Below are 21275 nucleotides of genomic sequence, written 5' to 3'. Positions count from 1 at the left end.
GTTGGGCTGTAAGCACAACCCCCACCTGTGGACGTCGGGCCCTCATACCACCCTCATGGAGTCTGTTTCTGACCGTTTGAGGAGACACATGCACATTTGTGGCCTGCTGGAGGTCATTTTGCAGGGCTCTGGCAGTGCTCCTCCTGCTCCTCCTTGCACAAAGGCGGAGGTAGCGGTCCTGCTGCTGGGTTGTTGCCCTCCCACGGCCTCCTCCACGTCTCCTGATGTACTGGCCTGTCTCCTGGTAGCGCCTCCATGCTCTGGACACTACGCTGACAGACACAGCAAACCTTCTTGCCACAGCTCGCATTGATGTGCCATCCTGGATGAGCTGCACTACTTGAGCCACTTGTGTGGGTTGTAGACTCCGTCTCATGCTACCACTAGAGTGAAAGCACCGCCAGCATTCAAAAGTGACCAAAACATCAGCCAGGAAGCATAGGAACTGAGAAGTGGTCTGTGGTCACCACCTGCAGAACCACTCCTTTATTGGGGGTGTCTTGCTAATTGCCTATAATTTCCACCTGTTGTCTATTCCATTTGCACAACAGCATGTGAAATGTATTGTCAATCAGTGTTGCTTCCTAAGTGGACAGTTTGATTTCACAGAAGTGTGATTGACTTGGAGTTACATTGTGTTGTTTAAGTGTTCCCTTTATTTTTTTGAGCAGTGTATTAAAAAAGAGAGCAACAACGTGATGTAAACACACAACAAACAAAGAGAAGAACGCTATGGATTGTTTACACACATATGAGACAGGTTTTACCTAACGAAGCAGGACGAGAGTATGTGGGAGTTTTTCAGAAGCAGGTGGGTTGCAACCACCTCACATTCCACTAGCTTTAGCTGTATTGTGAAGTTATTCTGCTTCTCATTCCATAGGTGACCTTGGGGAGGTAATACCTGGGGCTGTATGTATCAAGCATCTCAGAGTAGGAGTGCTGCTGATCTAGGATCAGTTTTGCCTTTTAGATCACAATGAATAAGACTACATGGACAGGGGAGAACTGGACCTGTATCCATAAAGAGTGCTGATGATCTAGGATCAAGTCCCAACCTGTCCATATAATATTATTCATTATGATCTCAAATGTGAAACTGATTCTAGATCAGAACTTACTCTGACTTGTTCAATAAGAAAGCTCTTTATCATTTTACGTTGGAAAACGTTTTAACCGTTTTGCTACGGTACTCCGCACTGAACACCACCCAGATGTTTCTGAGGGGTGCACACACACACTCTATGGACTCACTCTTTGAGCTCGGCCAGGGAGGCGGAGATGCGTACGTCGTGGCCCAGCAAGTAGAGGGTGGTGATGAGGTCACTCCATTGCACCAGCTCCCCCAGGGGCCCCCCACTGAAGGCGTTCTCTGCGATCTTGAAGCCTGACTCCTTGGTCAACAGGCCCAGGTGCACCAGGATCTGACGGAGAGAGGGGGGCAAAGATCGTGTCAGTTCAGTTTAAATCTATTGTTTCTCATTGTAGCTCAGTTGGTTAGAGCATGGTGCTAGCAATGCCAGGGTTGGGAGTTTGATTCCCAATGGGGCTATCAATACAAAAATGTATGCAAATGATATATTATCAACATTATATAAAAAATGTATACACTATTACTGGAAACCAATAAATCACTGGGTGTAATATAGTGTGCAACTTTCTTTCTTATTTTTTCAAGTATGTTCGGCATTCCGCCAACCATTTGGGTGTGCGTCTTTAGTTTCTGAAGAAATTAAACAGTAATCCAAACGCAATTCAATGGGTTGGAAAAATGTAATATGGCATTTTCCCTATTCAAATGGCAGGCTTGTTTCAATTCCCTGAGTTCAACGTAGCAGAATGTATGTCAAAGATGCACTCCACAGAAGACGTATCATTATTAACATCAGAGCGCACAAGAGAGTCTCCTTCTATTCACACACTGAGCCACAGGAGAGAATCCAACATTACAATGTTCTGTGCTTTCTATGGACGTCTCAACATACTTTCAGCTGCTGTGTTAGCCAGCCACAAGAATGCGTCCCAAACGGCACCCTATTCCCTATATAGTGCACTACTTTTGACCAGGGCCCATAGTAGTGCACTATGTAGGGGATAGGGTACAATTTGGGACAGAGACACAATCACTAAGGTGCATTGTTCAGGGATTAATGATAGAGAGAGGATTATAGCTGTAATAATATAAAGTCAACCTTCAGCCACCCAGCACACTATGACTCTGTTTCAAATGGCACCCTATTCCCTATATAGTGTACTACTATCGACCAGGGAATATAGGTCTATGGTAAGAAGTAGTGCACTTTACAGGGTATAGGGTGCCATTTGGGAATAAGCCCATCTTGACTCTTTAGGGTCATGGAAATGGGGCAGGCGCCATGTTCCTAGCCTGATCCCAGATCTGTTTGTGCAGTCTTGCCAAGTTGGCTCCAAGTTGGCAAGACAGCACAAAGAGATCTGGGATCAGGCTACTTTGTTCCTGCTCTGAGCCTTTGGCATGATAGAGGTTGGGCTGCGTCCCGATTCACCACACTTCTCCAAAACTTGCTCACTCAAGCCAATGCTTACACCAATCATATGTTTTAAAATCCATTACGAGGAGCATGCAAGTGCACAGTTCTGGAAATAAGTGAAGAATTGGCGTTTCAGGTGCAAGAGACTTTGTTTCACTCTAACTAAAGGGAATAGGGCTCTCACCATATGTCATATCCAAACTGTTCGAAGCCGTTGAGTCAGAAAGAGGAGGTGGAGGTGAATTATTTACAAAGTCCTGAAGATCATTAGGGAACTGAAACCTCCATTATTAATAATTGGGGACAGGTACCTACCCAGAACACAATGGACTTTCCTTGTTTCACTTTTCTCAGTTCAGAAAGGCATGGGCTGATTCTATTCTCTTGTAGCTAATATATTTTCGGAGGTGTGTGTGCGTGCGTGCATGCACATGAGTACGTGTTTGTGAGTGTGTCCGTGTTCTACCTTCTTCCTCTTGCGCTTGGCCAGGTCCTGCTTGGCAGCCAGGGCGCGGATGGCATTGATCCAGGGGTCTTCCATGCGCTTGATCCGGAGCATCATCCAGCGGAACTCCTCTCGCCGAGACATGACCCGGTACAGCTCATCGAAGCTTGTCCGGATCTCCGTCTAGGGAGAAGACACGACACAATTTAGACACCCCTACTCTTTAGGCGTTATGGTTTAACCCATTAACCTCTTTCAAGGTTTACCCTATAGAAGGAGAATGTTAGCCTCTGAAAGGGGGTAGTTAGACAGTCAGTAGGTACATTTGTTTTGGATCGGCAGAAGCCCCAGGTGGGCGGATTGTGCACATTTTAGACTAAAGTGAAATCTCCACCCACCTGTGGCACAGGATGATGACAAACCAGCACGCCCAATTGTGTTTATCGTGATCAGTTTGAGCAAGGAGGCAGAGAATCGCTGATATTCATTACATAATGAGTAGTTATGTAGGATGCAAGGTAATTTGTAGATCAGTGATTCTGTAATACTGTCAATCTCCAACACGCACATTGGTATTGAAATCCATCGATTCACATGGAGGAGGGATCGGTCACAACATACAGGCTATAAAGAGGATTCTCATCAACTTAAACACTTAAGCTACAAAGTGCCAAGTTCTGCCAGGCGCTCTTTGCATTACAAAGACATATGGCTCCTTATTGAATGCTGGAATGCAATGATACCAATCTACATATTTCTCAGCTTCTCTCGGGTCAATATTTAAGAAAGCTTTTCCACAGCCACCTCGGTTGAGATGTAGCCCTGCCTGCCATTAACAGCTGCTAAAGCAAGGGAAACAACGCACTAACAACGCTCTGGTCGTGTATTACCATCCCTCATCAGGACAGGAAATCACTGGGAGAGAAAAGTCTGGGGCTGTGTCCCAAATGGCATCCTATTCCATATATAGTGCACTACTTTTGACCATAGCGTTATGGGCAAAAAATCACAACCACCATCAATGGGGATCTCAAAGACAAAAGGATCACTCATGTTGACATATCCGAAGGGCGGCAAAGAGTATTCAATTTGGACTTATCGCATTATCCATAACCGGGAGCGGAGTAATATTCAAAGCCAATAACGGCGAGACACGCCCAGAGCTCTGAGCCCAGACGGCCCATTGGCATAGCGACAGGCATTATGGTATACATCCTCTCCCGCTCTAACATCGCTTATGCATTAGTCGATACCATTTGAGCTAAAAGACAAGCGGACAAGGTCATTTCTAAAGAGCACATGGTGTCATAATATTATAAAAGCTATTCAATGCCCTCGTGACTTGGCATTTGTCTTCAGGCCGTGTACTCTGTCTGGCCAGTCCCCAAAGGGGTGAGAGTGAAAAGGACAGATATTTTAAGATATTTTCTTATCACATTGTCATTTTCACATTGTGCCAACCCAAACCAAACTGTGTTGGCTCTAATATTTTATTTTCACGTTGTCCTTTCCAGCACGGTTCCAGTAACTATGCTCAGTTTGTCTCGGCTTGGCAGTGTGGAAAGCCCTTCAGTTCAGACACTCACCTGGCCCCTCCGGTCGGCCTCCTCATTCAACGTCTTGGTCCTCCACGGCAGGCGCGGGCACCAGTTCTCCACCTAAAATGACATTAACATCAGAATATAACATCAGAAGGAACTGAGATGGAAAATGTGAGTGTTTCATATGGGGCCTGTGAACTCTGCCAACGGAGAGGAGAGAGAGGAGAGGAGAGGACGCAGGAGCGAGGGAGGGAGGAAGGGAGACTAGGGCTGTGTCCCAAATGGCACCCTCTTCCCTATATAGTGCTCTCCTTTTGACCAGAGCTCTATGGGGTAATATTTGGGATGCAGCCTAGAAGGCAAATCAGGCAGTCATTAGGCAGGTAACTGATTCAGTGAAAGCAGATGTCATGCTGACAGAGGCATGGCTTACTTTGTTCTCACTTCAGAGGTTCTGTGCCACTAGAGATCCAGGTTCGAATCCAGGCTCTGTCGCTGCCGGCCGCGACCGGGAGACTCATGGGCGGCGCACAATTGGCCCAGCGTCGTCCAGGTTAGGGGAGGGAATGGCCGGCAGGGATGTAGCTCAGTTGATAGAGCATGGCGTTTGCAACGCCAGGGTTGTGGGTTCGATTCCCACGGGGGGCCAGTATAAAAAAAATATGTATTCACTAACTGTAAGTCGCTCTGGATAAGAGCGTCTGCTAAATGACTAAAATGTAAAATGTAAAAAAAATGTTCTGGGGGAGAGGTGGTGAGTGTTTGATGCATCGACTAGCAATGGTGGGCCCAGCCTCACTGTTGAGTGCAGATACAGAGATAGACAGAGAACCAATGTGGCCCCACCCTACTGTAATGACATCCTATTCCTTATATAGTGCACTACTTTTGGGGTCTCTGGCCAATAGGGTGTAGGGCTCTGACCAAAAGTAGTTCACTACATAGGGGATAAGGCGCCATTTGGATAAACTCTTAATTGATTAAGCCTCAATCAACCTCATTCACTCACTGGGCCAGTCAGGCAACCAGTGGATCCTGATACACTACAATTGGCCCTTAAAATGGATGCTGGGGTTTTTGCTGTGACAGTCCCAACGTTGGGGCCATCCGTCTGGCTGTCCAATCTGGGCATGGGAAATTAGGCTACATCCCAAATTCCTCCTCACTCTGGGGAGGTTGCATTGTGTGTGTAAATGCCAGACAGAAAGCAAGAGAGAGAGGCAGAGAGGCAGAGAGAAAGAACAAGGCTGATATTATATGGAAATACATGCATATCGCCATGGTGACAGCAGGTCACACTGACTTCAGTGCAGTAAAACGGTCGGTGATCGAGAGCTGTCTCGTTTCACAGACCTCTCACTGGCTGCATACCTAAGGGTTCCCTATAGTCAAAAGTAGTGTACTAAAAATGGAATAGGATGGCATTTGGAATGCAACCATCCTCTCTCCCTCAAAGGTAAATTCCACCCACACACACAGTCCCAAAATGTTTTACATGTCAGCAATCTAGTTCTCAAGATATATAAACTTTCAAAATACAGAAATACAGCCGGTGTTATCCATTTTGCATCATATGATGCTGCGTGTTGCATCATATAATGCAAAATGCATCACACTGGCTGTATTTTGTAAGTTATATACACTACTGGTCAAAAGTTTTAGAACACCTACTCATTCAAGGGTTATTCTTTATTTTTACTATGTTCTACATTGTAGAATAATAGTGAAGACATCAACACTATGAAATAACACATATGGAATCATTTAGTAACCATAAAAATGTTAAATCAATATATATTTTATATTTGGGATTCTTCAAATAGCCACCCTTTGCCTTGATGACAGCTTTGCACACTCTTGGCATTCTCTCAACCAGCTTCATGAGGTAGTCACCTGGAATGCATTTAAATTAACAGGTGTGCCTTCTTCAAAGTTAATTTGTGGAATTTCTTTCCTCCTTAATGCGTTTGAGCCAATCAGTTGTGTTGTGACAAGGTAGGGGGGGTATATAGAAGATATCCTTATTTGGTAAAAGACCAAGTCCATATTATGGCAAGAACAGCTCAAATAAGCAAAGAGAAACGACAGTCCATCATTACTTTAAGACATGAAGGTCAGTCAATACGGAACATTTCGAGAACTTTGAAAGTTTCTTCAAGCGCAGTCACAAAAACCATCAAGCGCTATGATGAAACTGGCTCTCATGAGGACCGCCGCAGGAATGGAAGACCCAGAGTCACCTCTGCTGCAGATGATACGTTCATTAGAGTTACCAGCCTCAGAAATTGCAGCCCAAATAAATGCTTCACAGAGTTCAAGTAACAGACACATCTCAACATCAACTGCTCAGAGGAGATTGTGTGAATCAGGCCATCATGGTCGAATTGCTGCAAAGAAACCACAACTAAAGGACACCAATAAGAAGAAGAGACCTGCTTGGGCCAAGAAACACGAGCAATGGACATTAGACCAGTGGAAATGTGTCCTTTGGTCTGGAGTCCAAATTGGAGATTTTTGGTTCCAACCGCCCTGTCTTTGTGAGACGCAGAGTAGGTGAACGGATGATCTCCGCATGTGTGGTTCCCACCGTGAAGCATGGAGGACGAGGTGTTATGGTGTGGGGGTGCTTTGCTGGTGACACTGTTTGTGATTTATTTAGAATTCAAGGCACACTTAACCAGCATGGCTACCACAGCATTCTGCAACGCCATCCCATCTGGTTTGGGCTTAGTGGGACTATCATTTGTTTTTCAACAGGACAATGACCCAACACACCTCCAGGCTGTGTAAGGGCTATTTTACCAAGAAGGAGAGTGATGGAGTGCTGCATCAGATGACCTGGCCTCCACAATCCCCCGACCTCAACCCAATTGAGATGGTTTGGGATGAGTCGGACAGCAGAGTGAAGGAAAAGCAGCCAACAAGTGCTCAGCATATGTGGGAACTCCTTCAAGACTGTTGGAAAAGCATTCCAGGTGAAGCTGGTTGAGAGAATGCCAAGAGTGTGCAAAGCTGTCATCAAGGCAAAGGTTGGCTATTTGAAGAATCTCAAATATAATACATGTATACATGATTATATACACATGATTATATATACATGATTCCATATGTTATTTCATAGTTTTGATGTCTTCACTATTATTCTACAACATAGAAAATAGCAAAAATAAAGAAAACCCCTTGAATGAGTAGGTGTTCTAAAACTTTTGACCGGTAGTGTATTTTTGACAATGGACTAATGAAACAAATACCAAAAGATAGTTTTGGGGTGGAGTTTTCCTTTAATGGGTTTGGTGCATGTCTCTCCCAACAGGTTTTTTTCAGTAGAGTAAAATGACATTGTACTGTTCTTCCCCCAAGCACTGATCAACTGATACAACATTTATAAGCTCCCATATCTGACCAGGAAATATATTTTTCAGTGAACCGAGAATAATCAACATAAAGAGTCAAGGACTTGAGTTCGATTAAAACAAACTTCAGTTCAGTCATTATTACTTAGCAATGCGCTTCTCATTGATCACCAGAGGACAAACCTTATTTGCGAATGCTACGATATCAATGGGCTTTAAATCTCGAGTGTTGTGTTTGCATGTGCGTACACTACTCTCTAGGGTAATCAGAATGCTACAGTACGTTTCCATATTAACTCCTATTAAAAATGTAATGCTGTAGGATAATTCACAATTAAATAGTTCAGACGTCAAGGGCGTGCGTGGAGATGCAGTGGATGAATACGTAAAGAGCTGGGGTGTTCCACGTCCCCCAGGCTATGTTAACACTGAATGTCAATGAGTAGATCAAACCACACTTTAGCCACTCTGCGCAAATACACACACACGGACACATACATACACACGGGCACGGACACATGGACACACGCACAGACAGACACACAGACAGACACACAGACCACTCACCTCGCTGAGATAGATGAAGAAGGAGCAGGTGGAGCCGTCCACGCCGTAGTTAGTGTAGCATGAGTCTGACCGCCACATGTCCTTCATCCACTGAGGAAGAGGAGGAGAGACTTGATCAGGACTGAACACAACAGGTACCAGTATAGCCTATCAATCCACATGCCTTGGCCAGTCCTCTCTGAAGCTCTGAGCTATTCGACCAGACCCCAATCTGTGTGTGGACTCATAAATCCAAGAAAAATAACCAATGTAAGCAAAGAAACAAAAATGTGACTCTGGGCAAAGTGTCAATAGCATTGAAAGTGAAAAAGTGTTTTTGTTCAATCGGCTGATGTTTTGGAGATTCAACCGCAAAATACAGTGTTTTCAGATGTTCACAGATGGAGATGAGCAAAACAATCTGCTGAAGCAATGTGAAGGAGCAAAACGGGGCTATGACTTGGCCAAGGTTACGGGGGAATATGGCAATCACTTACAGTATGGGTTAGGAATAATGGTGTTCCACTCCTACACTGACACATTAAGTCCCAAATGACAGCCTATTCCCTATGGGCCCTGGTCAAAAGTAGTGCACTACATAGGGAATAGGCTGCCATTTGGGACGTAGCCTACCACTTTCCAACGCTGCAATTTCCATCTGATTTTTCCATCTGATTTCCATCCCATTGTTTTTGAATGACTAGGCTATGCAGAGTGGGTGTAGGTTTACTAATTCCACTGAGATTGACAGACACCCAAGTAAATCCCCTGGGCTGAGAGTCACGCAAGGCAGCTGAAAACATCATGTGCATCTAATTGACTTCGAGGTATTCTACAGGGGTTTATGAATTCCGAAGTAGATTGCAATTGGAAGGAGCAAGAAGTCTTAAATGTCTTTTGTTCCTGCTAAAGATCACCTGAAAGGTTTTTCAAATAAGAATTATTCCATCCATCAGAGGACAATAACAGGATGGAAAAGGTTGCCAGTAGGAACTTTATACCATGTACAGTATTATATAGCACTGTGACAGCTGGGATTTCCACCATACCCCATAAAAGCGGCCAAGGAATAAAATGATCTGTCTGAAGTTATTTTACTAGCAGACAGTTTAGTCAGCAGAGCCATTTAAGCCACGAGCAAGAAAATACATAAAAAACTGCATTCTAATTTAACCTCAATAAAACACTTGAGATCTAATGTGGTTGAAATAATCCCATTAAAAAAAAGAAAGGAGATAGACATTTGAGACCAACAGAGGCTAAATAGGACAAAACGGCTCATCTGTTTCCACTATGGAGCCTGTTTGAGCCCTGTTTTGGCTCTTTTAATGGTGATCGGCTAGCCATGCCTGCCTTTCCTTGGTGACAGTGCCAGTGGAGGCTTGGGAGCAGCGCGCAGAGCAGATGGCCTTTATGATATGACGGTATCTGCTCCGGGCAGACTCCGGCCTGGGGCTGGAGTGCTGTGATTATGCCTGGCTGGCTGGCGTGTGTGTGTGTGTGTGTGTGTGTGTGTGTGTGTGTGTGTGTGTGTGTGTGATTGGGTGCGTGTGTCTCTCTCACCTTGACTTTGTCCTCACAGTGAGGGAAGCCGTCCATGGGGGGAAGCTCACATTTCTCCTGAACGCCGTTCAGCAGATCTGTGGAAAGAGAGGAGAGAGAGAGAGGAGAGAAAAAGAGAGGAGAGAAGAGGAGGGGATCAATAAGGTCAGCCACCAGCCTTGGGAGCAAACCGTGCAGGTGTGGAATTCGCAAACAAAGATGACACAGAGAAATCAATACACACGCCTGAATGAACACACTCCTGTGCACATACACACTGCCTCAGGCATGTATGCGCATGACATATCAAAAATACACATGCATACACAGGTACAAACACACACTTTGGGTTTACACATCGAAAAGCTCCAAACAACCAATGACTTCATGTATCCTCAGGGAGGTGGTGGTGTTGAACAGGGCCGAGAATTCAAACAACATATGTATGCATGTGACGTTTGCCCTCTCCCAATAGCACGAGCACAGGTAGCGTAACATCCGCAACAGATACACGATGCCAGTGAGGCTATGCTGTGCTGTGCTATGCTATGCTATGCTGTGCTGCTCCCCTGGCACCAGTGGTGTGATTTCCATTCCTGATGCAGCAGACTGATGCAGGTTCAGATAAGCTCACTCTCTGCCAGCCTCACACTGACAACAGACATGGGTGGAGTTTAGATATGCCGGCGCTACTAAAAGGCTTCTATGGAATGGGGTGCTCATCTGGGAAAAGTCACATTCCAAAAAAGAAAATGTGATGGCATCTCCCAAAAACACCACAAAATAAATAAAAAGATGACCCGTTTCAATCAGTCTTTGTCAAAAAGGTATTGGGTGCATCCCAAAATGCCACCCTATTTCCTATATAGTGCAAACACTTAGCACACCAATGTATGTAGGGAATAGGGTGCCATTTTGGACTGTTTCTTTCTCTCCTTTTACAGAAACAACAACTGTTATCCTCATATTCCATGACAGAGGTGGTGATGAGGCCCAGTCAGGGCTCTATTTTCTCAGGGGGCTGTCTGAAAGGCTGTCATCATGCCCATCGTCATGAAGGAAGGATTGGAGAGAGGACAGGTGTAGTGAGGGGTGTAGTGAGGGGTGGAGGGAGAGAGAGAGAGAGAGAGAGAGAGAGAGAGAGAGAGAGAGAGAGAGAGAGAGAGAGAGAGAGAAGAGAAGAGACGAGACGAGGCCAGACGAGACAGCCAGTGTGATGGCAGCCTTAAATGGATACTTTGGGAGACAGAGACAGATACACTTGTGGATATCATCGTTATGTCTCTGTGTCCAGTATGAAGGAAGTTAGAGGTAGTTTCCCGAGCCAATGCTAACTAGACTGGAAGTCTATGGGTATCTACTAGCATCTAGGGCCTCATTGCCAAAATCCCGAAGTATCCCTTTAATGACTGTCCTGTCTGAGAGGTGGACCAGATTGCCCTGTCATCAGTTCAAGGCTGATACTCTCTCACAGTCCGAGGGAAACTTAGTTTGGACTGACAAGAGGATATTGCCATTGGGTCTGTGGCTTGGCCATGAGTGAATTACAGCTATTAGCACTGGCCGAGTTCGATAACAATAAGGGAACCTTTGCAGACTGCGTGTTTTGGATAAAAATCCCAAGGTTCCTGTTAGAAATCTCTTAACAGTCACTACCTGTTCTGTGAAAAAAAAATCTGAAGTAAGAAGCAAAGCATCTGCACAGAATGTATAGAAAACAAGAGGCAGGCTTTTTACCATTTGCGACCCATGGTGAGTTTGCCAATAACAAAGAGGCAGACAGAGTGACAAGATCTTGCATCCAAATGTCCTGCGGCTTGTACAGAGCCAAACATTAGGCTATGTATCACTTAGTTCTATAGCGATTGATCAGTCCTGGATTAATTATTAAACCTTCAGGACCGGCTCAGCCCAAACACGGTGGGTCTCCAGTACATAGACCAATGAGATTACTTCCTTCTGCACCGAGTAGCATTCACTAAGAAACAAAGAGATTTCAGTGAGAGGGAGAAGAAAATGTATCAGAATTCTAATGAACAGAATGTCATGTGATCTCTGCACACAAAGCTATTCTATCCTCCCACGTCAGGAGAGTGTGTGTGTGTGTGTGTGTGTGTGTGTGTGTGTGTGTGTGTGTGTGTGTGTGTGTGTCAGTCAGTTACTGAGGAGGTGATCTCATTCTGATAACATAGTATGTTGTCTCTACTCCAGGAAGAATCGCTGATTGAAATTTGTTTAATGCACACAGCGCTTTGGCTTAATAACCCTCGATGTAAAGAGTTCATGCTACGACACGGCCCTCTCGTCTATTCTAATATCCTCGTTGTTTTCATACTCGCAATGGCTATGCAGTACATCATTTATATAATACACAGCATAGTGGTGGATACAGCAAACCATTGTGATAGACAAATGAGAACACTCCGGGGTGAAGATCCTCCTAGGTACAGATCTAGAAAGAGCTTCCCTCCATCAAACTTAACATTAACCATAGTGGGGTAAATGCAAAACTGACCCGAGATCAGCGTCTAGCAGACATTTCAAACTACACCAATGAGAACCAAATAAGAAGAGGGACATTCACTGCTATTCGCAAACTTCCAGTGGGTCCAAACACCTAAAGATGCCTTTGAAGCTGCTCTCTCCTGTTTCAGTCATTGGCTGCTAAAAGAAGCCTTTGAAAGAGATGAGATGAGAGAGAGAAGACAGTCAATCAGCTTGTTTGTGGGGATCAGTTTGAACGAGGCGATGCGCAGAATCAATCATCTTGATCACATAATGAGTAGCCCTAGCAGTGATTCTGCACAGTCCAACTGCAATGAAATCTCAAACATGCACATTGCAACGCCTGAACCATTGTGTGTGACACTGCAGGCTATGCGTTTTTGCATGTTCCTATTTATTGATTGTATTTCGTATTTGATGCGTGTTTTTCTGTATTCTACAGTGCTCATTTGTAAAAGAGACCAGGGTCTCAATTTGACTCCCTGTTAATAAATGCGGATATGGACAACGGTCATGTGGTCATGAGACAGCTAGCCTGAGACAAAGAGCCTCTGGTTTAGCCATGGTTTCCCGGGGCAACAGGAGCAGGAGAACAATGGGGGGAAGCAGACAGATTATTATTAAAGTATTTTCTATCATAGCCGGTTTAACAAAGGCCTCGCACTGGACCAAAAGTGAGGGTAGTGGACCCCATGCTGAGCCCATGAGCCTGTGTCCACACACACACACACACACACACACACACACACACACACACACACACGTCTCCCTCCTCCTCTTGATAAGACGAGATGAGACCAGCTGATATGAGCTGAGATCTCACCAGCCAGTGCATCAGTGCCAAAACGCGGCTTCTTAAGTCGCTGCTGCTTTAATCAAGCAGAAAGAGCTGCATGTCGCCAAGTGGCAGGCTAAATATAGCCTCACTATAATCAAATGTCAGAGAGGTGGTATTTAAACCTAACAGATCTCTCCACATGCTGTGCCTTCTTCACAGAGCATCTTTAAGCCTGATGAGCATTTTTAAGTCTGATTAACCGAACAACAATGCTAAGGATCTAGATTGACATGCTGTGCTGTGGTCACGGCAACTGCAACGCTTGCATAATAGTACTCTGTGGAACATGCACACGGTATTACAGGGCTGTGTCATACCAGCAGAGCTACCCGTCTCTGAGTAAATAAATACACACGCACACAGACGGACAAAGACACACATCGGGGTAGGTCATCTGTGAGGAAAAGTCCTTTGAATCCGTTCTCCTAGTATGTTGGTATAAACTCCCATTTTGAGGTCAACCACAACATACACCTGACTCATAGCAGGACCGTTGTGCTAAAAACTGAACTCTGCAAAGGAATAGTCTATCGAAATAGCAGATAGAGCCAAATCCAACACCTGCACGAAGAGGAAATGAAGGCTGACGTCAAGCAAAACCAATCTTCAGATAATGCGTGCCGATAAGCCCTCTGCAAGCTTAACCACACCACTACATGACAGGTACAGAGAGAATGAAGGCGGTGATGATGGAGAGATGACACATTCAGCAGCATTGCGTAAGACCCCTTCCACTAAATCCAGGAAATATTACAATGTTACTCAAAGACACAGTACTACTGGAGATCTTTGAGGAGGAAGTTTGCCAGGTTTGCCAGTACAAAGGTTTTAGAAATTAATTCCATCATACCCTTGCTCGAAATCCAGATGGAACTGTTAATAGATCATATAAGACAATCACAAAATAAGATTCTGGAATTCTGCAAACCTAAATCAGAAAAGGGAGCAGCTACTAGCAGTTGTGGTGCTTTATATCCAAGGTGGAAAGAGGAAGGAGGCATTTTCTCGCCCTTTTCATTTTGCTTCTCTGAGTTCATCATTAAGCCAAACCCAGGTTTAGCTTGGGTTAAGGCAAATGGACTTTGGACTAAATACATCAGGCTTACGTTACACCCTCTCCTCTTCCCCGCTTCAAACTCAATCCTCTCCTCACAGTCTTGCGCTCATCATCATCCACCTCCCGACATTTGAGCTTTCTGGACGCATTACGTAAGGTGCCGTTACAGAGTGGGAGAGATACCATGGGGTGTATCCGAAATAGCACCCTATTCCCTATATAGTGCACTACTTATGACCAGAGCCCTAAGAGCCCTGGTCAAAAGTAGTGCACTATATAGGAAATATGGTGCAATTTCAGACTCAACCATGATCCAGCTCCATAACGGCAAGATATATATAAAAAAATAAGTGCATCATTTTTTCACAGATTTTCATCTCTCTCACCACTTCTGTTCCATCAAGCCCACAGCTCCTCGGCCAACTTTGGGTGCACTTTGCCGGTGCGAATGACGAGTGACCTCATCAATTAAGCAAGAGGCAGCTTATGGAGAGTGCCCTCTCAGCCACAGAACAGCTGTAGGCTCTCAGTGGGGTGACAGGAGGAGAGGGGCTGTGTGTGTGTGTGTGTGTGTGTGTGTGTGTGTGTGTGTGTGTACTTTGAGGGGATGTTGTGGAAGTGGAGAAGCTGGATGATGACAATATGCAGGGGTGATTTTCCAGGGAGGAAACACACACACACACACAAACCTGGCGCGTGGCTGCTGTTGATTTGACTCTAGTCTGGAGAAGTCATCCAGAACAGTCTTTATTCTCTACAGGACTTCACAACAGTGTAAGAACAGAAAAATCGGTCCGTGTGTGCGTGCGCGTGTCCGGTCTCGGCTACAGGCTCTGGTTTCCCAAAAGCATCTTAAGCTCAATGGCTCTAACGTTGAACTTAGCCTTGAGCTCAATGGTTCTAATGATTCACTTAGCCTTAAGATAATTTTGGGAAACCGGGCCCATAAATTCAGTCTCACAGCAGTGTAAATAACAACAGTTCCCAGAGTGCCTGTGGCAGCCAAAAGCCTTGATTTATCATCTTATCATCTCCCAAGCATGACTAACATTCCCCAGTTTCAAATTAATTAAGAAGAGCTGTGTAATATTTACTAATGAATCAAAGCCGCAACGGTGGGAAGAATCCATTGTGAGGGTAACATTTCTGAGAATTCAGGTAGTCTGGGGACAAGGCTTAGAATAGCATTGACAATCAATGATGTCATCTTAAATTTCCATTCCTCATTCAAAGGGCTTCTTTTTAAACTGCAATGTGCTGTGTAGCTTGAAGTTGCCCCTAGATGCTGAATTTCCTCCACTAATGGTTAACAAGGCCTAAAATTAACACCAGCCACCTGTGGGTAGATTTTGGCATTGGCGGGTGAAATGTCTATTGACGGGTGGTCAGGGCTCAACAGTGCGAGCGTTTCACTCGCATTTGTGAACACAAATAGTCAAGTATGATCAAATGTATAGTTTTCAAAGTATTTCCGCTGTTTTGTTTCATAGCTGGTAAATTAATCGCCAAAGTCAAAGAACTATGAATCCTATATAGCGTATTCTACTTCGCGCTACAACACCGCCTGGCTGGGGGTGTGTGCACATGAAGAGCTGAGTGAAAGGTACATGTTTAGAAGCGCTGCGCACAGGCATAAAAGTCTGTCTAATTTACTTGAAACTAAAGTCTACTGAAGTGAGACTTTGTCCTTGTGTTTCTTGGCTATTTACATTGTTTTGTTCACAAGCTAGGTTGTTTTTCTATGTCGGAGTTTCAACTGCCAGGGAAGAGAAGAAAACGCTTCTACTAGTCAGAATCTATCTCACAGGCACAAACAGGACTTGAGTCGCACTACCAAGGTAACCTCCCGCCCTTAAAGGGGCAGGTACACTTTTCTGTCTCATCTATGATACACTATATATACAAAGGTATGTGGACACCCCTTCAAATTAGTGGTTTCAGCTATTTCTGACACACCCGTTGCTGACTGTTTGTTAGGAGCTTCATGAAATGGGTTTCCATGGCCGAGCAGCCGCACACAAACCTAAGATCACCATGCGCAATGCCAAGCGTCGGCTGGAGTGGTGTAAAGCTTGCCGCCATTGGACTCTGGAGCAGTGGAAACGTGATCTCTGGAGTAAAGAATCACGCTTCACCATCTGGCAGTCCGACGGACTAATCTGGGTTTGGCGGATGCCAGGAGAACGCTACCTGCCCGAATGCATAGTGCCAACTGTAAAGTTTGGTGGAGGAATAATGGTCTGGGGCTGTTTTTTCATGGTTCGGGCTAGGCCCCTTAGTTCCAGTGAAGGGAAATCTTAAGGCTACAGCATACAATGACATTCTAGATGATTCTGTGCTTCCAACTTTGTGGCAACAGTTTGGGGAAGGCCCTTTCCTGTTTCAGCATGACAATGCCCTCATGCACAAAGCGAGGTCCATACAGAAACGGTTTGTTGAGATCGGTGTGGAAGAACTTGACTGGCCTGCACAGAGCCCTGACCTCAACTCCATTGAACACCTTTGGAATGCCGACTGCGAGCCAGGCCTAATCACCCAACATCAGTGCCCGACCTCACTAATGCTCTTGTGGCTGAATGGAAGCAAGTCCCCAATGTTCCAACATCTAGTGGAAAGTCTAGTGGAAAGTCTTCCCAGAAGAGTGGAGGCTGTTATAGCAGCAAAAGGGGGACCAACTCCATATTAATGCCCATGATTTTGGAATGAGATGTTTGACGAGCATACTTTTGGTCATGTAGTGTATTTTGGTTAAAAAATATATATATATTCAATATACCACATTAATTACTTCTTAATAGTAATACATTTATTGTTTTAGAAACATTACAAAGCATCCTCTGTTTTTCTATGGTTTGTTAGTGTAATTCTAGCAGCCAAAAAATATTTTGTCTGGTAAAAAATCTGCGTGGCTGGTAGACCAAAAAGTTCATTTTATGCCCTGATTGTTAAGGTTAGGATTGTGGGAGGGGAGAGGAAGCTGATCCTAGATCTGCACCTAGAGGAAACGTCACCCCGGAGTGCAATGTGCAAGGACAGGTGTGGCCATTTGCACTCCCATTCATTTTAATCTAGGCCTATGCTTCCAAAGTTTGTTCTGTAATATCAGCGTCATAAAATATTTTTCCCCTAGCATCACCATAAATGACCTGATTTGCATGTGAGGACAGAGGCAAGAGTGAGGTTTTACATTGACAGCTCTAGTGTTTTGCTGGTGGCGACTTTGTGCCTTCAAACGAAGGCAGTCCATAAACTGGTTTAAAGTACATTAACCATAAAATATCAGAACTGTGACGGAGAACACATGACTGTTTGTACTTATATGGGGTAAACTTTCCCCTAGGTACAGATCGACGATCAGCTTCCCTCCCCCAATCCTAACCTTAACCTTTAGTGGGAAAATGCAAAACTGACACAAGATCAGCATCTAGGTGCAACTTCACCCTACACCCAGCAACACTAGCTAGCACCAGTTTGACTAGCCTGTAGTCAAATGTCTCATACTGCAGCTACAATATTTGCATGCAGGAAAACATCGGTCCTTCCCAAGGCTGCATGATGTCATGTTACTGTGTGTACAGCCAGCATGAAACAATCATGCCTTGTTACTGACTGTAGAGGACTGGGCTAGCTTAAGTGTATCCTCTATCATGATTCCTGTCAACAAAAACATCAGCACATTCTCTATTACCTGATTAAATCAATACAACTGAGGTTAGACTAGCCAGGTCCCAGATCTGTTTGCGTGGTCTTGCCAATTCCTATGGTCATTGTCACGTCAATTGAGAGCAACAGATCTGGGACCAGGCTAGGGTTGTTGGAGAGTGCATTGCTGAATTAAGAAAAATGGTCAATCTACCTCTGTAGCTCAATTGGTAGAGCATGGCGCTTGTAACGCCAGGGTAGTGGGTTCGATCCCCGGGACCACCCATACGTAAAAATGTATGCACACATGACTGTAAGTAAACTTTGGATAAAAGCGTCTGCTAAATGGCATATTAAATTATATTATATATTATATTATAACCAGAGTAGAAACAGATGCGGCCGCCTCAACAACAACACACGCTGTAAGGCCCCAAATGAAGCTAATGTTTATCCTCTCTGAACTTATACAGAGTCACTGTTAGTTAGAATAAAAGCCAAATATGTTTTAGAAACAGGGGGAGTGAATACAGTGCAGCCCTCTGTTTACCGTCCCCCAGGATACGGCTGCCTCGTTCAGAACGGCTCAAACAGTTGTACACAAGCCAGCGGAGGGAAGGAGGGAGGGGGAGAGAGAGCGAGAGAGAGAGAGAGAGAGAGAGAGAGAAAGAAAGAGAGAGAGAGAGAGAGAGAGAGAGAGAGAGAGAGAGAGAGAGAGAGAGAAAGAGAGAGAGGAGAGAGAGAGAGAGAGAGAGAGAGGCGAGAGAGAGGAGAGAAAAAGAGAGAAAAATACAGAGACAGACAGAAAGGGAGAGAGAAAGAGAGGAGTGAAACTGAGTGGCGCAGCACATGGCCTGGGCTGAGGCCTGGCTGCTGGCTCCAGATGTTCTCCCCATCCCATCCCATCCAGGCCTTGATCAGGCAGGGCACTGCAGAACACACTTTTGAGGCATGATACAGTATCCTCCTTTGTGAGCTCCGCAAGTGGCCACATTTCTCAACCTCTCGCAGTTTGTTTGCAATTATATCCTCATCCGCACTCCATATGAAAAGTGTCTATGGGGAGACCTCCATTCATTGCGCTTAAAAAGTGAGAAAGACAGGGGGGAAAAAACATTGCACGTTGTACTGCAAATGGTTGGCTAAATCTGCACTGATGCAAAGCAGAGGCCTTCCTGGGCTGCGACCCCAATGTCACCCTATTCCCCATATAGTGCATTACTTTTGACCTGGGCCCACAGTAATGCACAATATAGAGAAAAGGGTGCCATTTGGGACTTAGCCCATGAGTTCCAACTGGATCTGTTAGCAGCCTGTTCCAGGAAAAGCCTGGAAACGTTCAGCAGTGCACTCAAAAACATGCTCTAATGTTTTCCATCATGCTGTCATGCAGGTGAATGTAGAACACAGAGCAGGTGTTATCTCAGTTCCAGAGGAGATAAGGAAATTCAAAAGCTCATGGAAGCGATTCAGAATACAAATGTCCTTTTCTGGCTCCTAAGATAGCAAGATTGCTTTGTAGTGGGGCAATTTATTCAAAACGCAAGGCTATCTATTCTACTCCTTGTTCAAAAGCCTTTTCTCTTGCCTACCTCTGTGTGGTGTCGGTTACCCATTACCAATGCCTTTACATTTCACTGAGCAATCGCCAAACCGTATTGACTAAAACCCAACTCCGCAGTGAAAGCTTGGAAATGTCAGTGCTATTCTCTGTGAGTGGCCCTGAGCAGGGTGGCAGACGAGGTGTGACGGCACCAAGGCATCAGTCCTTTTTCACAAGCTGGTGAGAGGGCGGTGGTGCATGTAACAGAAGTGGTTCGATGAACCACGCTGGTGTGATGAGTAACTTTGTTTGCAATTTGCATGAGACCGGAAGCCTAGGCTTTAGCTCAGGGAGATAACAAGTTTACAGGAGACCCGGGTTTGAACCCAGTCAGACACAGATACAGACCCACAAACAGCACTGGCTTCAGAGGGTGGTGGCCCTAACCCAGTCCTCACAGTCTACACACACCCACCAGTCAGTTCCTGAGCCTGACTCACTCAGCACAGCTTGCCAGACATGTTCCTGCCACATAGCATCCTCCACATAGTCCCAGCGGTCAAAGATCAGCCCGTGTAGCATGTCACACCGTGTATTAATGGAAAAGAGGCCAGGTGTTACAGTGAAGAAGTGCCTCTCACAATGTCAGGCTGTCAAGGTAGTCAATGCACCAAGCTATGAAGTGTTTTCTGATGAACACACGACACACGCACATATGTGCACGAGGTCAGAGTCTTAAACCGGAACTCAAACATATAATAAACGATCCATATTCGCATGCTCCATGGTTGAGACGCAAACAAATATTTGAAGAATGTGTCTGGGCGGTTTTGTGTCAACGTCCAATGAAAATGTAAAACTTTGAATGCACATTTTTGAATTCGACAGGACTCACTCACACTTGGACCTGTGTAGGCCATAACGCAGTTGACACTGCCAATTCAGTACAGTATTACCAACCTGAGAGAAAGTGCATTGGAGATCCTGTAATTGCCAGGCCTCCGAGGCTGCGTCCCAGTAGAGCCGTTCTTTGTCAAGCCAATCTTATTACTGCCGGTTGACCATTGACCCGAGAGGTCTTTAGTGGTCAACATATTTGTCCTACCTGCCCCTGACCACCGAGCCAAGACATACTTAGCATTGGCAGGTCTGGGGTTTGCATTGTACACAATAACCCTAGTCAAAGTCTATAGGAGTGCGCCTACTGCCTTTATATGCACAGAAAGCTGGGGAGTATTGATGGTTGTGAACAGCTCTGAACTTTGCAGATAGAAATAGAATGAATAGAGCCAACAAATCTGAGAGACAATAATTTATGTTCTACACAATATGTTTCTATCTGAACGTTCCGTAACACTACACCCTCCTGAACAGGCCCCAGGTTCTTGGGAGGCGGAGAGCGGCGGAGGGCTGGACTTTGATTTGTTTAAGAGAGAGACATCAGATTGGATAGTGTCCGTCGGTGGGTGATGTATGGGTGTTTCTGGAGCGGACAGAATCTCTCAGCACCTGATTAGTATTGACTAAGAACACAGAGCGGAGCACTCGGTGAGAGGAAAACACACAGCCTCTTCACTCACCACTAGCAGACCTCAGAGCTCAGCACATTATGTTTAATCCAAAGGAGGGCTAGACGGTTGGCCCAACATTTCAGAACCAAAACCACCGATTCACCAACGTCTATGACATGGCATTGACATGACAACATGACTCATCCATGTTATGTCAAAGGCTACGTTATGTTGAATGACAA

The 21275-nt window shown here is 45.1% G+C and overlaps 1 protein-coding gene across 1 annotated transcript in view; it reads right to left on the bottom strand.

Moving 5' to 3' along the window:
- Positions 1 to 21275, bottom strand: part of mgat5 (alpha-1,6-mannosylglycoprotein 6-beta-N-acetylglucosaminyltransferase) — a 128541-nt gene that overhangs the window by 53873 nt on the left and 53393 nt on the right. Inside the window, exons 4-8 of the mRNA XM_084154891.1 lie at positions 9959 to 10035; positions 8417 to 8506; positions 4542 to 4613; positions 2977 to 3138; positions 1255 to 1424 (exon numbers count right to left, since the gene is read on the bottom strand). Coding sequence (XP_084011017.1) covers positions 1255 to 1424; positions 2977 to 3138; positions 4542 to 4613; positions 8417 to 8506; positions 9959 to 10035 — 571 coding nt within the window. The remainder of the gene's footprint in view (positions 1 to 1254; positions 1425 to 2976; positions 3139 to 4541; positions 4614 to 8416; positions 8507 to 9958; positions 10036 to 21275) is intronic.

The sequence above is a fragment of the Coregonus lavaretus genome (assembly GCF_964263955.1).
Source record: "Coregonus lavaretus genome assembly, chromosome: 38".
Lineage (NCBI taxonomy): Eukaryota > Metazoa > Chordata > Actinopteri > Salmoniformes > Salmonidae > Coregonus > Coregonus lavaretus.
Note: the sequence above shows the minus strand (reverse complement) of the source record. Positions and strands in the feature narration are given on the sequence as shown.